This window comes from Eumetopias jubatus, unplaced genomic scaffold, assembly GCF_037043125.1.
Source record: "Eumetopias jubatus isolate StellerSeaLion01/CBP00866 unplaced genomic scaffold, mEumJub1_p1.0 scaffold_12, whole genome shotgun sequence".
Lineage (NCBI taxonomy): Eukaryota > Metazoa > Chordata > Mammalia > Carnivora > Otariidae > Eumetopias > Eumetopias jubatus.
The window spans coordinates 62,869,678-62,889,903 of record NW_028274818.1 but is presented as its reverse complement, the minus strand read 5'-3'; the positions used below and the strand labels follow the sequence as shown (position 1 = coordinate 62,889,903).

General features: G+C 39.6%; 1 protein-coding gene across 4 annotated transcripts in view; it reads left to right on the top strand.

Moving 5' to 3' along the window:
* Positions 1-20,226, top strand: part of AKT3 (AKT serine/threonine kinase 3) — a 316,408-nt gene that overhangs the window by 129,494 nt on the left and 166,688 nt on the right. For all 4 annotated transcript variants that reach the window (XM_088017172.1, XM_088017171.1, XM_028111550.2 and 1 more), the window contains one exon: positions 4,079-4,204. In XM_088017172.1, the coding sequence (XP_087873298.1) occupies positions 4,079-4,204 (126 nt within the window). The remainder of the gene's footprint in view (positions 1-4,078; positions 4,205-20,226) is intronic.

Sequence of the window (20,226 nt, the reverse complement as noted above, 5' to 3'; positions counted from 1 at the left end):
GTGTAAATTTAGGTGTAAATGCTATGTTTAAAATACAAGATGTGATTGACTTTTAGCAGTCTCTCTTAAAAGGCTGGGTGGCAGAGAGGGCACCTTTGTTCCGGGCACTTCGCCCCATAAAAGCAAGGACTTTTTGGCCATATTTTTAGAACGGCTTGAGAACATGTTCCTCATCCAGACTCTCACTGCCTCAACTACCGAGTCAGTGAGGAGAGTGTTCAGGTCCCTTTTTGTGACCAGCTGGACAAGGTCCCCAACGCAGCAGGAACAATTCTGCTTTGCCATCAGTGTGCCCGGTGGCCTGTCGTGGTATTGTGGAAAGCTATGACTTTTTATACTTTCTGGAGCTAGGAGTCTTCTTCTTCTCTTCTGGGTCTAGTAGGGGGTGGTAAAGCTTGCTTTTTTGCTTTATTCCCTACCTTGTGAATTTGTGTCCTCGGTAAGGCCCAGTTCTTTGGCAGAAAAAGAATCCCTTCTTAGTTCTACTTTTGGAACTAGAAAATAAATATTTAATTAGGCCAACACATCATGCTATTATATGAACTTGAGAACATTCCTGGGAACCTATAAAAAAGGATCTGCTTTCAGGAAGTTTTTAGAAGCCTTCTCTGAATTTTAGGGGGTGCCTGAAACGTGGTGTAGTACCAGAATAGAAAGTCCAAGAGTTCGAGTCCTTGTGTTTCTTATTTTTTTGGTCCGCTACTGTGTCTCTAGGACCCAGAGCAAATAAATAAGTAAATGTACTCCGTTCTGAACATCTTCTTAGGAAGTCCATTCATATTATAAACAATGATAAAAAATCAAGAGTCTTAAAGTTGGAGATCCACTGTTAGCTTTCTGTGACAGCACAATTTTTGACTGATTTAACTGAATCAATTCAAAATTATTGATCAAAATTTGTGAGAAATAATACTTTTTATTTTATCAACAATGTAAATTTTGACTTTTCAATTTTATTCCTGACTGCGAATGACTCCTGCACTGTCTTGGTGTAATGTATTATATGTCAAGGACACATAATAGATTTTTATTTATATTTATTTATTTATTTTTTAAAGATTTTATTTATATATTTGACAGCAAGAGAGGGAACACAAGCAGGGGGAGTGGGGGAGGGAGAAGCAGGCTTCCTGCCGAGCAGGGAGCCCGATGCGGGCCTTGATCCCAGGACCCTGGGATCATGACCTGAGCTGAAGGCAGACGCTTAAACGACTGAGCCACCCAGGCGCGCCAATAGATTTTTTTTTAAAAGAACTTTCTGGCAGCCAGAATTCTTGCTGCAGACCACATAAAATATTCTAAATTTCCTAAGATTTGTTTAACAAAAAAGATAGAAGATTCATGTGATGGTGTCTTGTGTCTTTCAACTGAGCATGACAGCATTAGTGACTGGCAGGAAATTATTCTTAGAAATGAAAATTTGATGTTTATTTCTTTTAATTTCATATTTCTTGAATATGTGTTTTCAGTACTTTCATACAGTAAGAAATAGTGCTATCCCATTTTGCTTCTTTTAAATTTTTTAGATGAATTTGTTTTGTATACTTACTAAACTATTGCTTATTTTTTAGCTTGATAGACTTAGAGCATCTGATACCAATATGAATCTGTTATTGTTTTGCAGGAGCATTTGAAATCCAAATATGATATTACTAATTAGATATTTAATATCTAATGATTTTAAATTTTATGTTGGAGTCCATAAGTAAAAATGGAAAAATTAAGTACAATCAAAAAAGGAACTTACTTCATCTTTGTAATGGGAAGTGTGAATTTAACATTCTGGTTTTGTAAATTTGGCATGTGTTTATTAACCTTAGGGCCATATATTTTCACTAAAGCGAAGTGAGGAGAGGAGTCAGGTTTTCTTTTTCTTTCCCTTTAAGTGCTTTTTATGTGCTGGAGTGATATTTGTATGCATCTCCTTCATGTCTTAGTTCATTTGATAGATTATTATTCAACATCTACCAAGTGGTAAGCACTAGGGTGGGCAGTAGAAGTATCACTTTAGGGAAAAAGAACTGACAGTAATTAGGACCAATGGGGAAAATCAAGTTTCGAAGCAAAAAATAGAACATATCTGCCATTGTGAGCTTGATGGCTTCCCAGTGCTTGCTTTTCTGATGATACTTGCCTAACCAAATGTGTCAACGCTTGGAAGATCAGTATAACTCAGTGAAGCAGTGTTTTCTAAAGGATCCATGTCTGATGTTGCAAAATCATGCATAGTGTGTAAAAGATTCATTCAATGTGTAATAGAGACCAATGGATTTTCACGTAACAGTAGTTTTCTTGACATGGTTTCAAATTCCACACTGCAGTTAACCTTTCAGAAAGAGAGCCGTAACTATCCCAATACTCCTGCCCTTTCTGGCTGCGTACCTGTTGAGCCAGATCTCTTTCCTGTATTTTAAACCAAAACAACATACCACAGTAGCTTGAATACAGAAGCAGATATGAGAACCTGGCTATCTTCTGTGAAGCCAAACATCAAAAGAGATTTTTTTTTTTTTAATGGAAAGAAGTTCTCTTTTGCTGATTTTATTTTGTTTTAGAAAATACAATGATTTTCATAAAAATATGTTAGTTATATTACACATAATGAGTTTATTGTTATTTTTAAAGGAAGTAATAAAGGCATTTAAATTTTCTTTTCAGTTCCTAAATAGTAAACATAGACATAATCTACCTAAATAGATTGTTGGAGTTGTCAGTGAAGGTTAAGGGTGTAAAGAGGGGTGAGGTAAAGAGCTTGAGAATTGCTGATCCAGAGGCATACCCCATATCTGAAATGTATGTTGGGGTGAGACTATGGAGTTGCTTACGTTTTATGCTAAGAGAGTTGTACTAAACAGAAAGAGTCAGAATATTTTTGAGCAGAAAACGATGTAGATCAAAGTGGTACACACAGACAGAGGATTAATCTGGAGGGATAGATGCATGAGGATGGAAGGGGGGACAGCACGGCAGGGGGCCGGCACAGCACAACAGCAGAAAGGCAAGGCGTGAGGGGCCCCCTTTGGGTTGGGCTAAATGAGAGACTTGTGAAGGCAGCACTGGCCTAGCCGAAGGAGAGGGAACCAGCCCCATGTTAGCCTGAGTTGGGCAACTGGGGTCCAGGGAAGAAGCTGACTTGTAGGGAACTTGGAACTGGGTTCAGTTTCTTGCAGGACTCTGATTCAGCATTTGAGATCGAAGAACTAGAAATATCCAGTAGAGAACTGACAGTTTTGAGACCAGATAGCCTTCCATCTCTTATGGTGTTATGGAGCACCTCTGTTTCTTAAAATTCAGTCAAGTCGCTTCTTAGGTAAGCAGCTTGTGATCTGGTTGCTAAAAATGTGTATTTTGATAGCTAGGTGATAGTTCGTATCAAAATTTGATACATATGCATTTATTGACTACTATGTGCTTGGCCTAGTACCATGTGTTCTTACAGTTATTACTGTTTGTGTGAGTGTGTGTGTGGTTTTTAAGCTCTGTTAACCCATGTTCTTTCATTTCCTTGACTTATTTACAGCATTTTACAGAAGATAATTTCCCTATTCAGAACAATAAAATGTTGTTTAAACAAGTTATGATCGAGATTTAACAATGAAAAGACTTTTCCCCCTTTCTTCTTAAAAAATGACACAATTAGTCAGTAGTACATGGAAGATAAACATCTATTTCATGTTCCTCCTTATGATAAGTGTTTTTCATCGAAATTCCTTGATACTGTGTGTGGATGATTTACCAAGGCTTTTTAAAATGGTTGAAATATGCTCTAACAACCATCTGATAAAATGAAAAACTGAACAAAATGGGTACTCAGATGAATGATTCTCTGAAGAAATAATGGTGCAAATGAATTATCAAAGTGTGAAATCATTAAAAACAAAACATGTTTGAGTTTTTATTGAATCTTAATTGCAGGCTTATGTATTTTCTTTTGTAAGCTAAGTTAAAAGAAAATTGCCTAACTAAATTTTTAGAGGCCAGTGTTGTGGGACATATATTGTACCATAATTTATTTTTCACATAAAAGCTGCTGTTCATTTTTTTCCCCAGCATTAACATGCATGCTTTCCTCATGTAGGAGAATATATAAAAAACTGGAGGCCAAGATATTTCCTTTTGAAGACAGATGGCTCATTCATAGGATATAAAGAGAAACCTCAAGATGTGGATTTACCTTATCCCCTCAACAACTTTTCAGTGGCAAGTAAGTTCATTATAATTGTTGATTCACCTTGTATTTATTTATTTGTATGACCTCATGTGTCAGCTATCTTACAGTATAGGAGAAGCCTATGAAAAAGTTTAGGCTTGTATTTAAGTGCAGGGAAGTTTTCAGCTTTGATACAATTTCAATTTCTTAGCATAGGGATTATCGATGATATATGGTCTTATATAATACAGTCTAGTTGAATATAGAACTTAAATGTGATAAATACGATTTCTCAAATATGTACCTCAAGTTTTTTCTTTATAAAATGTAAACAGGGACCTTTGAACTCGGTTGCCAAGTGAACTTGGTTGTTAAGGTTGTTGCAGGACCTGGTACATTTCTAATCAGTTTACTGTCATGATCTTAGCTCTTTTCGTTGATCATAGGAGGAGAAACAAGTGATTTATTTCAGAAACTGTTTTCTGGGGAGATTTCATGTTTGAAGTTAAATTTTTCTTCCTTACAAGTATCTAAGAAAAATGTTTGTAATGAAAATTTATTTAGGAATTATATATTTTCTTGACCATAGCCAAGAATAAACTGAAAGATGCTGCTGCTGGTGATTCTGGCAACAGTTATCCTTGCTGTGTTATGACCAGGCTCTTCAGGCTGGCTGTAGTACTCATTAATCAACGAAAGGGTTGTCTGGTGTTAAGTCAGAAATAAAGCATTTGAAAAAGTAATGTTAGGTTAAAATAAACTTGAATAAGAGCTAAAGTCTGTACCATTGAGATAAAATCTTTAGCCAGACACCATTCTTAATTTTGATTTTGGTTATATGTTGTTTTCTGTTAGCTACATCTGAAACAGATAGGAGGTAAAGATTGAAGCAAAAAAATTAAAATGAATAATATCAAATAGGAGCAGAAAAAAATGCAAGATAACAAAAGTCCTTGAATGTTAGAAAAGTCGTTTTAAAATTGGATAGAGCCCCAGCCTTTTTTATGGATACTATCTTTTAATTTTTTTAAAGAATAAGATAAAGCAGTAAACCAAAGGGTTTCTGAAATCAGTTGAGTGGCAAGAATACTAACTTAAAAAACAAACCAACCAACCCAGACACCTCTCTGTTTCTATAAATGGATTGTTAGGTAGGGATTTCATTTTTTAAGAAGTGAGAACACTGTTAATATGTATGTATTAGTTAAGGAAACCATTTTTCCCCCCACCAGAATGCTCATTAGATATTTATGGCTTTCTTTTAGTAGAAAATGATTTTTAAAACCCTGTTGTTAATTGAAATAGTATCTTGTATTTTGCGTTGATTTAAGAGCACATTTTCATTCTAGAGACTTTTGGATGAGCATTTGCTTTAAAGTGATAGAAATTGGCCTTTAAAACACTAGCAGCACACATTATCTCCTACATAAAGCCAGTACAGTTCTTAGTTTCTCTGTTTTACTAGCAAATGGTATTGGTTTGTCTGAAATAATTTACAGAAGTACAGAACTCCTGTGTCTGCTGATCAAAATGCAGCATTTTTTGACCTTATGAAATTTCACACCCCAGCAAGTTTTAAAGACATACTGTATGTCACAGTCTGCCCACATCTGCTCCAACACTTCCACTGGCAGAGGCTGGAATCAAGGCTACACTCTGGGGGACAGATCCTATTTAGTGACTGACAGTCAGCCTATCCGCGATATAAATATTAGTCGACATCTGTAATCTTCACTCGTATAATCAAGTAGTTGTAGGTAATTGACTCAAACAAACAAGTGAAGTTGTAGACCGCTCCTTCATTTTCAGAAGTGTGTTAACCTGGGTCTTAGACCAAATAAACTGTTTAAGACTGATGGTTCTTAAAACTTGACTTACCACGATCTTAAGCTGCTGTGCAGAGATGAGGCGTGGTGAAATGGACGCTGGTTGAAGAAGTCGTTCCAAGTTCAGCTTTGCCACAAGGCAGAAGTATGACCATGGATGGGTCATTCTCTGAAGCTCTCAGCATTGTGGGAACACTCGGATGTAACGAACTTCAAGGCCCTTTTGTCTCCTACATGCTGTGGTTCTGTGAGGGGCAGTTTGAGCAGACCCTTGCAGAGTGAATAGGAGTTAAGTAAAGTAGGGGAGAAGGATATTCCAGGCTGAGGGGGACAAAGAATGTTTTTATGAGACATTAAGAAAAGGAAGAGTTGGAGCAAGGAAGGGTTACTTGGCCAACAGTTCCCCTCTGGCCCTGGCCCCCTTGAGTAAGCGAAAAAAGAGATGATTTTACCACGTATTTCTAAGGTATGTTGGGAAACGTTATATATGTATATTCCACTGAGAGCTACATGAGTCCCCTGTTTTTCCTGGTAATTAAAAATGTGACTTCAAATTTAATGGGGGTTTTACTGGAATTTGACCAAAATAGGCTTTTTATCCATGTGAAAAGGGGAAGTAGGAGAACCGGTAGGGACTTGGAATCCCTCTTTCCAATCTTCACTAACTTTCACCTTTCTTCCTTTCTGATCTAAAGTTCCCCCAAAGATGGTGTATGTTCCTTGTTTCTCTTAATCCACTGCCGTCTCGCTTTCTCTCTCAGTCACTTGATTGAAACCAATCTCCGGAAGTTCTCCAGGGACCACTTACCTGCTCAGACGAGCAGACATTTTTCAGTTGTTCTTTTCCTGGGTCGACACCTCAGGCTGCATTTCATACTGTTGGTCCCCGCTTCTCTCTTGGCATGACTGTTCTGGGATGTCTCTCTCTCCTGCTGTTCTTCCTTTGCCTGTTATGTGGATTGTGGTATCTCAGTGGGTTCTGGCCAAGGACGCCTCTCATTCTGTACTCTCTCCCTGGGGGAGGAGGGGTGTGTGTGTGTCACATTCACTTGGAAAGCTTCAGTTCCCACCCATGGGCAGCTTATTCCCATAAGACGTATCTTCAGGGCAGGCCTCTCTCCTGCGGTACTCAGCCGGCTCCTGGACATCTCTCCCCGGGTATTTCTGGGCCCCAACCTGTCCTAAGTGGAATTCAGGATAATCTTGTCGGTCCTCCCCCCTGTATTGGGTACAGTCAGTTCTGTCTTGAGCAGAAGCCTGGACCCATTCATTCCATGCCTTGCCCCCTCCTCTACATCGTCACCCCATTCCCAGTGCATTTGTTTCTACTGAGTTTGTTTTTACTGAGTGTCTACTGAGTTCTTATTTTCTGAACTTCTGTCCATTCTTGCCTGTAATCACCCTAGAGCAAGCACTCACCATCTCTACTAGAGATTCTTAACTAGACGCCCTGCCTCTAGGTTCTGCCCCATCCACCCTTACTTCTCGTGACTGACACAGTGGCCCTTGTACAGTTAAGTTCTGACTGTGCCATTTGCCCTGGTTTCTCACTGCCTTCTGGAAGAAGCCCAACCTCCTCAGTGTGTCCTGTGGGGACCTCCTCAGTCTGACCTCTGCTTTCAACTCCTGCCTCCTGTGTCTTCTGCCGGCCGGTCACACTTCGGCAAACTCCACGGCTCTTCTGCTCTGAGACTTTGTTTATGCTGTTCTCTCTGACTGGACCGACCTTCTGTCCTCTATTTGTCTGGATGGTTTTTTTTGCATCCTTTAAGAATTCAGATTTAAATTCCCAGTCTCAGTCCTTGCTAAATCAGTCCTCCCTGCCCCTCACAAAGCTGTTCTCTTTTGTTGTTATCACATTGTTTTTGGGTTATTTGTTCATGTGTTATGTTTCATCTACCAATCTGCAAGTTATTTTAGGGTAAAGAGCCTAGTGTTCTTTACCTTATATCTCCTAGTGCCTTCATATTAGGGCTTAATAACCATTTTTGAATGAATGTCTGAAAACATCTAGTCCAGATTTTTCCTGTTTTTGATGAGAAAAAGGAGGCCTTTAGAAATTCAGTGATCTGTTTAAGGTTGCTATACTAGGTAGTGTTAGCCAAGAATCAAGGTTAGAATTCAAATTTCTCTCTTGTCATTTACATTTTATTTCCCTCCCCCATATCCATTCGGTGCCGTTTTCCCTAGATTAAAGATCTGATTTGAGGTCAGAGTTCCAATACTTTAAATTGCTAGATAGCCTTTGGCATGCAGAATGTAAACTCTCCAGGCCCCCTGAAATGTAGATAAAAATCTTTGATCTTCATCCTTTGGGTGGATCAAATATGAACTGTATGTGAAGGTACCTTCTAAAGATAGTACTGTGGCCATGTAAGTAAAATAGTAATTGTTTTCGAGCAAAGTGCGTCTCTGATCAGAATTATGATTTGGTCAGTTGCTCATTATAGACTGAGATGATCTTCGCATGGCAAACATTACCTCATGACTGAAAAGTAACACAGGGTCCATATACACCAGCACTGATGCAAAGCTGCGCTCACACGTGCTTTAAGCGCAATAGCTGGTCTTCTCAAGAGTCACGGTCTCCAACATTCTGACAGTGACCAGCCCAACTCCAAAGTAAAACAGTTCCTCAGCGAAGAATTTGAACATCTGTCCCTATGTCTTGGGGCTCATCCTACTTTTGATCTACTTCCTTTTACTCTCAGTGGGAGGAAGGGAGAGGTCCAGCCTGGGTCCCTAGCATCGCTTCCTAGATTCTTCCTTATTCCACGTTGCAAATTTTGGCCAACTCTGACGATATCTCTTTCCTCTCTGAAACCTTTCTGCAGTCCTTTTTTCAAAAAATAGGTCAGTCTACATTTCTTAGGCCAATTTTAAAAATGAAGTGAAATGTTTATGCACTAACCTATTTTTCTTCTCTTTGTAAGAAAGTAAGGAAATTTGGGGGCTTAAACCTACCAAAAAACCATTTTTACCTCTGAATAAATATTAGACACAGACGCTTTAAATATGTAGAAAAATGACTTGGTTTCTACTAATGTCTCCACTGTGGCTGCTCATGGGGATAGAGAAATTGCTTGTGGCTTGGTTCATAGTCTTACATCACATATAATACAACCTAGAATGACAACCCTATAAATCTAGACTAACTCTATACTATGTAAAGATAGAAGGATTACAAGAGATCAGAATAGCTTACTTTTAAAGGGTTTATCGACCATTGGAACCATACTAAACACTAAAAGGAGTATAAGATACAGTTTTCGAATGTAGGACTTTGTCATTGACTCTGGGAGACATACACAAAGAACACACGGCAATGGGAGGAGAGATGAGATCGGTTGCCAGAATGAATTTTATAGAAATAAATGGCTGTGTAAGTTGAGAGAATAGGTAAAAGTAAGCTAGGGTGACTAGGGGAGAATTTTAACAGGAGCTCTGAATGATGGGTGATATTTAAGTTTTTGGAAGAAGGGGGACATTCACAGTGAGGTTAACAACATAAGCAAGGGTATGAAGTCCAGAATTAATGAGTAGCTTATTTTGTGAATAGAAGAGGCCATATCCTAAGTAGATAGAGAATTTGTGTTGGAGAAAAAACAAGATTAGATACATTGTAATCAGCTCCTAGAAGGTCTTGAATACCAGTCTGGTGTTTTTAATGGACACCAGTTGGAAACCATTGGAGGCTTTTAAGCATTGGGTGTCCCAATTAGTATTTGATAAAAAAAGGAACCTACCTGGTCATAATAGAGGGGTGCATCCGCAGGCAGACCGTGCTTTTCCCTCCGTGAGTCTGTCGGTCAGCAAGGTATTGTCTTGTTTCCCTTACTGTGCGGTTTCACTGCTATCATCCTAGTTCAGTTCTTCATCAGTTCCTGCCTGGACTATTTTGATAGTCTCCTAATTGATCTCTTGCCTTCACATATTCTCCTCTCTGAAGCATTTGGAAACAATCTTAGGATAGATTCATCTTCCCAAGAAAAGTTCTTTTGCAAGTATCCTCTCCTTACTCAGGAAAATCCCAAATTTCTCCCTTTTTCACAAAAGGAAGATGAATTGTTATTTTTTAATGTGTGTGTGTGTTTTAAGATTTTATTCAGAGAGAGAGAGAGCATGCGTGAGCAGAGGGAAAGGGGGAGAGAGAAGTCTGCTTAAAAGCAGACTTCTCACTGGGCACAGGGTCCGACTCGGGGCTCAATCCCATGACCCTGACATCATGACCTGAGCCTGAATCAAGAGTCGGAGTCTTAACTGACTGAACCACCCAGGCGCCCCTATTTTTTGATGTATTATGTACCAACAATTAAGCACTTGCCCAAATCATAACTATGTTTATACTCTATATGTTTTCAGTATTCTTTTTTTCTTCTCTTATTCTGTAATGTTCCATATGTTTTCTTTTTGACATATATTGCTACGTTCTGTTTGGTTGAGTTACATATGAAGTTCTTAACCTCGGTTTTGTTTTCAGTGATTTTTAGACAATTTTATGTACTTGACTGTTCGAAGATTTGGTGCTTTTTTCCTCTCCTAAGTGTGATCAGATTTTTAGGCAAACAAAGTTATATCTGGTAATAGCAGCATCTCACTGTATGGGACGGATGCCTTACTTAAAAATTGATCATACAGTGAATTAGTATAACTGCAGTCAGATTTTCCTCCTATCTGTCATTTTTATGGGTGGTACTGTATTCATTTATTTACAAATGTTAACCCATAAACCAAGTTTAGAATGGGGAATGGAGAAAACCTTTTTAAAAATCACTTTAAAGGGAGATCATTTTTAGACCATTACAAAGAGTAATAATGCCATAATTAGTCACATATTTTCTTCCTTTCATTCAGATCACACCGTAATACCACAAGACAAAAAATTTCCACAAAATTTCTCTTCTTGCCTCCTTATTTCTGTATTATACAGCAAGTGTGCAAAAAGAAAAAGTAGAATCCTGCTTTCATGGACCAGGCTGTGGAGTCCAGAGTTTTAAATCCAGCTCCTAGGTGTGAGAGCAACCCTCTACATCTCTGAAAGATTTCACCCATTCCATGTCCTTTATAAACATACATGTATGCATGTTCCATGTGAGGTTCCTATTAGCTAATATCACTGTTGTAGTACTTCCTTCATTAGCATATTGTCTGTGACCTGGTCAGATATCTGTTAGAGCCCATAGCTTCCCTAGCAGCTTCCCTGAGCTCTCTCTCACCCCCTTTCCTGACTGATATGAAGCTAATCTGTAGTTGGGTCTTTACCTTCGAAGCCTCATTTGTCGGAGTATAAATTGGTGGCAGGGGCAGGGGGTGGGGCTTAGCGATAAATTCCTAGAGCTCAATGACTGTGTATACTCATTTAAAACATTTCCTACAGCATTTGTTACGAGATCTATATGCCAGAAGGTCATCCGACTTGGAGCCAAAAGACCTGAGTTTGAGTCTTGATTCTGCTTCTTTACTAGTGTGTGAGCCTGGGCAAATCACATAACTTCTCTGATCTTCATTTTTGTCATCTTTAAACATGGAGATTAATAATGCCTACTTCTCGGGATTATGGTGAGGATTAAATGAGATGCTGTAAAAAAAAATAAATTAAAAAAATAAGTGAGATGCTGTATGTAAACCCACTTTGTAAATTGTGAAATGCTATGCAAATAACACTATTCATGTAGGGTGGGAGATGCTCAGTGATTTTGCTCCGTGGAGTTAAAGGGCAGCCATTCTTCTCTCTCCAGCTAAATTACATTGGACTGGGAAGGCAGCTACTTGGTTGGGTCTTCTTCAGAGATCATTACAAGCTTGAGGTAGAAACTGTTTGCAGCACTTTCTTGCAGTTGAGGACAGTCACTATTGCTTGGCTAGGGGCAAAATCCCAATTTCACGTAATACCAAGGACTTTGATCTGTAAGGGCTAGCTCTTGTGACTAAACCACATGAGCTAGACCCCCAAGCCATGCCCGTGGCCACCTCTGGTCAAGGAAGGAAGGATCACTGAAGCTGTGGGGGCAGCTCTGTTGCTCTGGCCTCCGAGGCGCTGGGTGCAGACCAAATTCTTCAAACCTTCAAGCCTTGGGAAGTCGAAGCTTCCACAAGGGGTTGGTCCCTGTGACTATTGTTACCCCTTATTTTAGTCAGAAGTTGTTTTTGCTTTTTAGTAAAAGTAATAAAATCCTCCAATATCTTTCTGGCTGTCCTAAGAGGATCCCTTGGTTACCAGCCATTGGGGGAAATTTTTAAATTAATTTGGGTCCTCCGTTAGATGATGACTTTTTTGTAAGATGGAGAATGCAGTGGGTCTTGTTCTTAGGGGAAGGAGGCAAGGACTGATCAGCTTCAGTAGCTTACATTAAATGATGTGAGGAGAAAACAGGGGCCCTGACAGAGCCAGCCTTCCTCCCTCCCCCGCTTCGCCCTCCCCCCTCCCCTTTGCCCTCCTCCTCCTCCCCTTTCTCTTCCCCTCCCCCCTCCCCTTCGCCCTCCCCCCTCCCCTTCGCCCTCCCCCTCCCCTTCGCCCTCCCCCTCCCCTTCGCCCTCCCCCCTCCCCTTTGCCCTCCTCCTCCTCCCCTTTCTCTTCCCCTCCCCCTCCCCTTCCCCCCCTCCCCTTTGCCCTCCCCCCTCTCCTTTCTCTTCCCCTCCCTCCCTCCCACTCTCTCTCAACTTGTCGTAAGTTCAACAATTAACTACCATTTCTCCAAAGATACTTACATAAAAGAACACCCTACATGTAGTTATTTTCACTGGATTATTCTTAAACACTTTGCCTCGGACCCCTTCCTGAACTCTGTTTTCTAGACGCCCCAACTAACAGCCTCACACACTGAATTCTGTTTTTTGAAATTTCCTACCTTGTGTGCATATGATTTAAAGGAAAACAACTTGGAAACATGGGAGTTATCACAATGAATATTTAAACCTGTTTTTAGGAAACCTAAGTTCTAATGGGTATTTAGAAAGTTTTTATCAAGGGTCTGTTGTGTTCTCAACATTGTACCAGGCACTGAGGGAAAAAAGAACAAAATAAGGAAGGAAACCAAGCTTCCTTTGAACGCTGCTATGTGCCAGGCCCTTTCACACATGTTCTCCCATTTACTCCTCACAGTGCTCTGAGGTGAGTATCACGTTCTCTACTTTTGAGACTGAAGGAGGTTCTGTGACTTGGTTGAAGTTGCTTATCTGATAAATGGCAGGGCCAGGATTTTAGCCCCTGTCTCACAGAGTGCCAACCTCGAAGCCTGTGTTCATTTCATAACCCTCAGGTCTGGATTCAGTCCTGAAGTAAGTTTTACAATTAACATACTGAGAAGAGCTTGAGAGAGAGAGGATCATCGAGGGGACCTTCTTGGAAATTGAGATTGTTTAGAGAAATAGTAAGATTTCAAAAGATGAAGTACATTCCAGGTAACAGGAATAGCATTAATTTGAAATGTTATTTCTGAGAAACTTCGGCTGAATCTCTTATTGTTGATTTAAATGAGTATGAAATCCTCAGATATGAATGAAAGCTCCAGATGGTATGTTATTTTTTTATCCCTGTATAGAGTGAAAAATATCAGAGGAGGAAGAAGGATAAATGATGGGAATAAATACGGCACTTGAAACCTGTAGCAGAATGCTGTGATCGTGCCAGACAGTGTTTTCTCAGGGTCAGAGTCAGGCACTAGGCCCCCCGTTAGCTTACCTGGCCTTGTGTGTGCCGCTCTTGAAGTAACATTGCTGTTCATCGTCTTTCCCACTAGAGTATCAGAGAATTTTACTGATGCAAAGAAATACTCCATTTTAAAATCCCATCCTGAAGGCAGTGTTTTTTCTTCAGCTAGAAAGGTTTTAAATGATAGCTTTTCGCTTGGGAAGGGTACATTATCTCTTCATCTGTTTATTAAAAAAACACAAAACCCTGACTTCTTTATAAAGGAGAGGTAAGGTATGGTGGCATGGAGGGGGGGGCTGATGGGCGCCGGGGGAGCCTCTCCGCCTGCAGCCTGCGTGTGAGAAGCAGCTGTGTGGGTTTATCCACACACTTGGGTGCTCTTTTACATGGAGTTAATTATTAACGGGTCCATCTAGCTCAGTCTTTCAGGTAAAAATTTACTGAGCGTGTGCCACCTCACAGCATGAGCCAGCCTGTGAGGCTAAGGACCCCTGCACTGTTTTATTACTAATCCCAGCGTTTTCCTCCATGACACCCTTCCATCTCTGAAGGGTAAAAATAATTCTTCGTGCACACCATTTTGACTCCTGTTCTGACTTTACTCATTACGACCTGCTTACGTTTATAGACCATTTTTGGTTAAGTTGAATGTGGATACCTAACTGATGTATGTATTTAATATTTATTTTTAACTTTTTTTTAGTTTCTAGAAAGGAGCTATTCATGTGTAATTAGTTTTTTAAATTGTAGAGTAAAAACTGATTATATGCCCATCATATTTGGTGCTTTAGGTCATTTTATAATTAATACATAGGAAATTAAGAGGGAATTAAGGAAGCAAGGGAAGAGAATTGACATTTTTTAAGAGCCTGCTCTGTACAAGGTGCTTTTTTTATGTGATCACATTTTTTCGTGACAAGCACGACATGAAATAAAATCACCTAAAAAACAACAACAACAACAACAACAAAACCCCAAACAAACGAGATGATGAAACCAAGACCTAGAGAGATTAAGAAACTTTCCCAGAGCCTCAGAGCAAATACAGAGCAGAGCTATGATTTGGACCCTGGTCTGTCCGACACCTGGCCGGAGTGCATTGAATCATACGTGGGGCTCAGAGACGACAGCTCTCTTCAGGTAATGTCTAGTCAGCGCCCACCCCCCCCCGAAACTCTGTGCTATGCCTAGTATTATACACACTCGGTTAATAGCAGGCTCTCAGTGTTCTCCAGAGGTGTATTTTAAGTCACAGCAATTCTTATTTATGCTGTAGCAAGGGGACAGGCATGCAGGTGATAGCTAGGTGGCTGATCATTTGATCGGAGTTTATTATGTAACATTGGTAGGTCCCACAACCACCCCCAGGACTCCACAGAGTTACGTCTTGCGTGGTGTGAGGTTAGTGCGATGAAGGATCTCTCAGTCTTTTCTTGTAACATTCAGTGATTTGCCTCTCAGCAACACACAGAGACTCCTTGAGACATTCAGTCTACTGAGAAGTCACAGTAATAGTAATTACCACTTGTTGAGCACCTGTGTGCTTTGCCCTTTACCTACGTGCTGTTAATCCTGCTAACAGGTTTTCAGGCTCCATAATGTGTCTTCTTGATGGCCAGGGAAATTCAGCCCTTGGGGTTTGCCACTGGTCATGCACCTATGAAGCGGGTAGAGCTGGAAACCCCATGGCTTTGAGGTTTCGAGGCCAGTGATTTTTTCCACCTCACTGCTCACCTAAGGCATCTCGGGCCACCTTGGGGTCGTGAGGTATGAGGGTTTCCAGCAGTTCGGAAGGTGTGGGCTTTCCATGCCTCTAGACAAGTTTTCTGTCTCAGTATCGGGGGATCAGATCTTGTGACTGTGTTTCAGAGCTTTTGGCTCCTTCTCCTTAAGGAAACTGAAGCTCCAGGAAGAGGATTCACTAGTGTGAACATTTCAGCCTTGCTCTCATCATGCCAGAGAGGTCATAGGAGAAACACTAATTTTTAGAGGCAGAATCATCTGGACATTTAGTATGACTCATATGATCATTGCCTTTACAACAAATTGGACTTGAAGGACATGTGTTTTTTGATCTCTCGGCAGTTACATGCTAAATCACTGCCTTTCTGTTTTTTTCTGCCCCATCTTTATGTTAATTTTTTAAACACATTTATTTATTTATTTGAGCAGCGTTCACTGAGGCCCAGGGCCAGGGTGCAGGGAAGGACCTGGAAGCCTTGGAATTTAGGACCGCTATGGAGGCGTTCTTTTGGGTTGGAAATAATACACAATCGAGCAGATGCTAATGGAAAAATGAAATGCAGGGAGAGAGAAAAGAGGCTAGGGTGGCTGTGTGAGAGTTTCATGGAGGAGAGGACATTGCCCCTTTATTACAATAATGTTTCTGCCCTATAATAAGGTCTTTCATTGCTGGTTCAGCTTTTTTCATTCACTTGTTTTGTGCTCTGCTTCCTGTTACTAATTGTCAGCACAATAGTCTTCCAACTATGAAGTCTCAGTGTCCTTTTGGACCAATTTGTCATTGTCTTTCTCCCTCACCCCCCAACCCATGCTCTCAGAATCTATTACTATGGTTGCATTTTTAGACATTTTTTATGTTTTAAAATGGCAATGCTTTTGAAACATGCCAGAATAGTTTATGATAATTGAATCATCCAACCAGCAACAGTTATTGCTTCCAAAAGCTCACTGATGAAGTTTAAAGTTTCTGTCTCTATAGGATATTCTTATAAAGTAATTGAAAATTAACATGCAGTACTCTCTTTATAGCGTTATTTCATGCGCCTCGTGTCCTTTGGGCTTCACCATCGTCCTGCGGACATTGGGCATTTTGTTAAATGGTATTATTGATGGAATTCACAGATTCTTTGTGGTTTCTGTGCCTGTAGGAACTTACATTTTTATTGTTTTTCCAGCAATGGCTCTTGCTTCTTATAGATTATTTTAAGAAATCTGCAGGGTTGGCTTAATATTGACAAGCCCGGACAAATTCCGATATCAGACTCTAGGCACGTGTTACATGTTAATTCCTATTCGGTTTTGGCCAATAAATATTCCAAATGTGCTCTCAGCCTGGTACCAATAATTTAATACTGACAGAGAGACATCTTTCAGATGTAATTTCTATAAAGAAGTTCTGAAACAATGTTGCTCCTTGACAGTTGATCTACCACCTAGAACTTCCCCTGTCATAGATCGTGTGGTCAGAGTTGATTGGTGCTTTTCCATGTAATTTTCTCACAATCGATGGCAGGTATTTTGAGGGCACAAACACTAACCAAGAAGTTTGGTCAGTTTTCTTTGAGGGTAAATGATTTCGGTACTCTCTGTATGTCACCTGTTTCTGTCAATTCAGTTGCAGAAAACAAGTGTAGTGTCCAAAGCTTGTTATAAAGAAATAAAACCTCACTTCCTGTTTTGTAAGTAGCTAACCGTCCTAAAACTGTGTGACATACTCCAAAGAGCCAAGGATTTAGGGCTAGACAATGTAGATTAGAGACTCCGTTTTACAGTCTTCATGACTTGATGGTTTTGAACAAGCGACTTAAAAACCAGACAGACTCCATTTTCTTATTTGTGGAATGGAAATGACAAGAATACTCTGAAACGTTATTGGGAATATTAAGTGAGAAAATAATGCATGTAAAATCTTAATGTTGTGGTGAAGCAGCTGATAATAGGCCAAAATAATGACTTAGTACTTAATCCTTTAAAAATAATAAATTTTGGAGAAATGTGTAGTGGAAAGCAAAGTTTCCCTACTGACCTAAAGTGGGAGGAGACTGAAGATGAGATTTTTTTTTCTTAATTCTGCTGGAGATGAATGAACTGATTATTCCAAAGTATGCTCTTCATTTGCAGTGCGATGCACCCACCACTTATGCCCGAGTTTGAAATGAAGTGTTTTTGTGCTACAGAGGCCAAGATTTTTATGGTAGTGATTGAAACCTTTTAAAGTCAGGATAACTTATTTGGAGTCAGAATTCCCGAATGCAAATGGAGGGATATCGGTCTTCTCCTTAAAGTTACAAGAAGTTAGAGGGTTTTCCAGATAGGTCAGATGTAATAATGACTCTTTGGTTATCTCTGTATGTGTTTTTAATGAAATTAATAGGATTGTTGGTTTATAATCTTCCGAAATTCACTGAGTTGTTTTTTGGACAGTTCTGTGCTTTACTCTGAATAGATAGGCCTACCTTTTAATTTTTCTCCAAGGGAAAAATCCTTTTTAACTATTCTGTAATCTAAATGTAATCCTTTCTACTAGGGAAAGAAAGCTGTCTCTTAAGTGTTAGAGCTCTATAGCTCTACAATCAAGGGATTGAGTAGGCTTTAAATACTTTTTTTCAAATGAAGTTATCAGGATTTGTTTATACATACAGGTAAAGTAAACTATACAATTAGATTTTGAAAAAATAAGTAAGATTGGGTCTGGGGAGGGATCATAAAGTAAATTGTGTTTCTAAAGGCATGTGAACTTGAAAATATTGAGATTCTTTTACAAGAGAAAAAGGATTAGTTGTGATAAACTCCGTTGCATCAGAAATGTTTTCTGAAGCTTTGTTTGTTTGAATTCTGGCTGTGATGAATAAAACAGAACAATTAGAAGTACCTTATCCCCTGAAGCTTACAGTATAGTTAAGGAGATGCACATGAAGCAGTCTGTACATAACAGTGTGTGATCGGGTACCAGCATATGGAGTATAGATGTTAAGTGCACTAGGTCTTCAGGAGTAGAGAGTAAGGACTGGGATCATTAGAGAGTTTCAGGGACCAGAATCTAGGTAGAAGGGAAGAGCAGTGTTTCAGGTGAGGGAAGCAGTATGAATTAAATCCTGAAGTTAAGAATACTCAGGGAGATTTTTAAAAATCAAACAAAAGCAGAAGCAAACCTGTAAATACAGAGCACAAACTGATGGTTGCCAGAGGGGACGGGTGGGGGGAATGGACAAAATGGGAGAAGGGGAGTGGGAGGTACAGGCTTCTAGCTGCAGAATGATTAAGTCACAGACTACAGGGTACAGCGTAGGGCATATAGTCAGTGGTATTGTAATAGCCTTGTGCGGTGACGGATGGAAGCTGCACCTTTGGGGAGCCCAGCGTAACGTACAGAGTTGTTGAATCACTGTGTTGTACCCTGAAATGAAAAGAAGAATCAGGGAATGTTTAAGGGACAGTGAAGATAGATAGACAGATAGATAGATAGATAGATAGATAGATAGAAAGAAAGGAAAGAAAGAGAGAGAGAGAGAGAGAAAGAAAGAAAGAGAAAGAAAGAAAGAAAGAAGAGAGAAAGAAAGGAAAGAAAGAGAAAGAATCAGGAGAAAGTACTCACTGTTGTTTTTAGACTCCACACGTGATGCCATACAGGATTTGTCTCTCTCTCCCTCTGGTTTATTTCACTTAGTGTAATGCCCTCGGATGTCATCCATGTTCATCCATGAAATTGCGGATTTTTTTTTAATATATCACATTTTCATTATCCATTCATCCATCATAGGGAAGTTGGGTTGTTTCCATAAGTTGGCTGCTGTAAATCATGCTGTAACGAACAGATTTAAATTTTTTGGCTATATAACCAGGAATGGGATTGCTGGTTCATATGGTAGTTCAATTTTTAATTTTTTTAGGAAACATCATACAGTTGTCCATAATGGCTGTACCAGTTTCTCTTCCCACCAGTAGTGTATAAAGGTTCACTTTTCTTCACAATCTCAGCAACATTTGTTATTTCTTGTCTTTTTGATTCTAGTCATTCTGACAGGTGTGAGGTGATATCGCATTGTGGTTTTGGTTTGCATTCCCCTGATGATGAGTGATGTTGAGCATCTTCTTACGTCTCTGTTGGCCATCTGGATGTCTTCTTTGGAAAAATGTTTATTCACCTCTTCTGCCCATTTTTTAAATCAGATTGTTTGTTTGTTTGTGTTGAAATATTTTCTCCCATTCAGTAGGTTGCCTTTTTGTTTTGTGGATGATTTGCTTTGCTGTGCAGAAGCTTTTAATTTTGGTGTAGTCCCAATAGGTTAATTTGGCTTTTGTTTCCCTTGCCTCAGGAGACCTATCTAGAAAAATGTTTCTACTGCTGATGTCAGGGAAATTCCTGCCTGTGCTCTTTTCTAGGATTTTTATGGTTTCAAGTCTCACATTTAGGTCTTTAATCCATTTTATTTTTGTGTATGGTGTAAGAAAGTGGTCCAGTTTCATCCTTTTGCATGTAGCTGTCCGGTTTTCCCACCACCATTGTTGAAGAGACTGTCTTTTCCCCCACTGGTTATTCTAGCATCCTTTGTTATGGATAAAATGACAAAATAAGTGTGGGTTTATTTCTGGGGCCTCCGTTCCATTGATTTATGTGTCTGTTTTTTTGCTGATACTATACTGTTTGGATGACTACAGCTTTGTTCTTTCTCAAGATTGCTTTGGCTACTTGGGGTCTTTTGTGGGTCCATATAAATTTTAGGATTATTTGTTCTAGTTCTGTGAAAACTGCTATTGATATTTTGATAGGGATTGTGTTAAATCTGTAGATTGCTTTGGGTAGTATGGACATTTTAACAATATTTGTTTTTCCAATCCACGATCAGGGAATCTTT